Source organism: Podarcis muralis, chromosome 17 (assembly GCF_964188315.1).
Source record: "Podarcis muralis chromosome 17, rPodMur119.hap1.1, whole genome shotgun sequence".
NCBI classification, from domain to species: Eukaryota; Metazoa; Chordata; class Lepidosauria; order Squamata; family Lacertidae; genus Podarcis; species Podarcis muralis.
This window is the reverse complement of record NC_135671.1, coordinates 9,040,641-9,043,434: the sequence shown is the minus strand read 5'-3', so window position 1 is coordinate 9,043,434 and position 2,794 is coordinate 9,040,641. Positions and strand designations below refer to the sequence as shown.

The 2,794-nt window shown below is 38.8% G+C and overlaps 1 gene segment (V, D, J or C); it reads right to left on the bottom strand.

Moving 5' to 3' along the window:
• Positions 1-214: 214 nt before the first annotated feature.
• On the bottom strand, positions 215-2,377 carry LOC114588026 (T cell receptor beta variable 24-1-like). The segment is given in 2 exon segments: positions 215-996; positions 2,156-2,377. Coding segments are annotated over 2 exon segments (596 nt in total).
• Positions 2,378-2,794: the final 417 nt, after the last annotated feature.

The following is a 2,794-nucleotide window of genomic DNA, read 5'->3' as shown; positions in this document are numbered from 1 at the left end:
GTTAAGGGGTGATATGATAGCCATGTTCAAATATATAAAAGGATGTCATATAGAGGAGGGAGAAAGGTTGTTTTCTGCTGCTCCAGAGAAGCGGACACGGAGCAATGGATCCAAACTACAAGAAAGAAGATTCCACCTAAAGATTAGGAAGAACTTCCTGACAGTAAGAGCTGTTCAACAGTGGAATTTGCTGCCAAGGAGTGTGCTGGAGTCTCCTTCTTTGGAGGTCCTTAAGCAGAGGCTTGACAACCATATGTCAGGAGTGCTCTGATGGTGTTTCCTGCTTGGCAGGGGGTTGGACTCGATGGCCCTTGTGGTCTCTTCCAACTCTATGATTCTATGATTCTATGAAATATCTCCATCCATAAATGTACAAGCTCTTGCACAGCCCCTGTTCATTTAAACAGGCCCTGTGCAAGAGAACTTCCTGGTAGATAGTGTCCCATGTTACATTACGAAAAGCCTGCAAGGTATTTTCAGGTCCTTGGCCTGCAAGATATATTCAGGTGGTCTTGTTTCCTGGGAAGAGAATTGTGCTTGTCTTCCTCAGCTGTTGTCTCACTGTGTGATCTTGCTTGGCACAGAAGTAGGTGCCTGTGTCTTCTGGCTGGGCTCCCTCACAGATCAGAGACAGCCGCTTATTCTGTGTTCCAGGGCTCTTGAAACGGTCTTTAAATTCCTTCTCAACATCAGAAGTCCCTGTTGAATAAATCACCAGCTGAAGCTGTGCATGCGTCTTCCGCTCTTGCTTGTACCAGTACATGCTAACGTAATTGGAATTTTTTTGGGAACAATCTAGGGTTACATTGTCCCCTTTCTTGACGACCATGTCTTGAGACTGATCAAGAGCAGAACCTATAAGGACAAAAATGCAAAATAAAAGAGTTGAAAGATTTAATTGTGAATCAGAAGTATAAAGGGAGAATTGTGTGACATAAGGGTCCCCCAAATACATGGATCCATTTGTGCCCTGCAAATTTTTGTGCCTAAGTTGTGCTTTTGTTATCACAACATTGTAGAAAGTACAAAAACATGATACGAGTGACAATTCAGAAGAGGCTGGAATTGAGAACTTCTATTAACTCCTTTCCCACTTTGATGCTTTTGATATCTATAAGGCAAATATCTGCAAACATATCAGATATAGATAGATGATAGATAGATGATAGATGATAGATGATAGATAGATAGATATAGATAGATAGATAGATAGATAGATAGATAGATAGATAGATGATAGATAGATGATGATGATAGATAGATAGATAGATAGATAGATAGATAGATAGATAGATGATAGATAGATAGATAGATAGATAGATAGATAGATAGATAGATAGATAGATGATAGATAGATATATAGATAGATAGATGATAGATAGATGATGATAGATAGATAGATAGATAGATAGATAGATAGATAGATAGATAGATAGATAGATTAGATAGATAGATAGATAGATAGATAGATAGATAGATGATAGATAGATAGATGATAGATAGATGATAGATAGATAGATGATAGATAGATAGATAGATAGATAGATAGATAGATAGATAGATAGATAGATGATAGATAGATAGATGATAGATAGATGATAGATAGATAGATATATAGATAGATGATGATAGATAGATAGATGATAGATAGATAGATATAGATAGATGATAGATAGATAGATAGATAGATAGATAGATAGATAGATAGATAGATGCTAGATAGATGATAGATAGATAGATAGATGATAGATAGATAGATAGATAGATAGATAGATAGATAGATAGATGATAGATAGATGATAGATAGATGATAGATAGATGATATAGATAGATAGATAGATAGATAGATAGATAGATAGATAGATAGATACATAGATAGATGATAGATAGTGATAGATGATAGATAGTGATAGTGATAGTTTTCTCAGAGAACTGACATTGACATCATTCCGCATGGCATGTGCGTTTATCCTGCCTTGTCACTACTCTTCACCTATTTGAGATCAGTACAGCAACTCTCTTTAAAACTATTTTATTTCTTCAGTCATTCCAGCAAGTGGAGGATTAAAACTGAGCCCGGTGTTTCCGGTGGGCGTTATAAACGAGACCCGATCTGCAAAAGTCTGGCTTTATATCATGGTGACTGGACACTTACCTGATGAGAGCAGTAAAGCGAGAAGGAGATGGAAGCTCATTGGGGACAAGGAGTGTCTCTGCAGACATTGCCTGACTGAGCCAACTGGAGACATAGCAACATCCTTGCCACCCATCAGGGACCTAATGCAGCAAAACACAGGTGGGAGAAGAGGAAGTCATGTGGCAAAGGAAGAGGAAACCACTTGATGACTGTGAATGCCTGAACTCCTGAACCAGTAGAGCACCATAGTAACTTTCTGAACAGATCATAGGGTCTGAAAGGCTCGTTTTCCCCCAGTGCTTCGGCTTCTTGTTTTTCTCCAACCTCCTTACCTTTTCCTCTGAGCGATAGGAGCTCACGGTGGGCAGGACAGCTTTTATTTTACTGATATTATAATGTCTCTATACAAATGTACCGTATTTTTTGCTCTATAAGACTCATAAGAAGTGTGTGCATCTTATGGAGCGAATGCAGGCTGCGCAGCTATCCCAGAAGCCAGAACAGCAAGAGGGATTGCTGCTTTCACTGCGCAACGATCCCTCTTGCTGTTCTGGCTTCTGAGATTCAGAATATTTTTTTTCTTGTTTTGCTCCTCCAAAAACGAGGTGCGTCTTGTGGTCTGGTGCGTCTTATAGAGCGAAAAATACAGTATGTTCA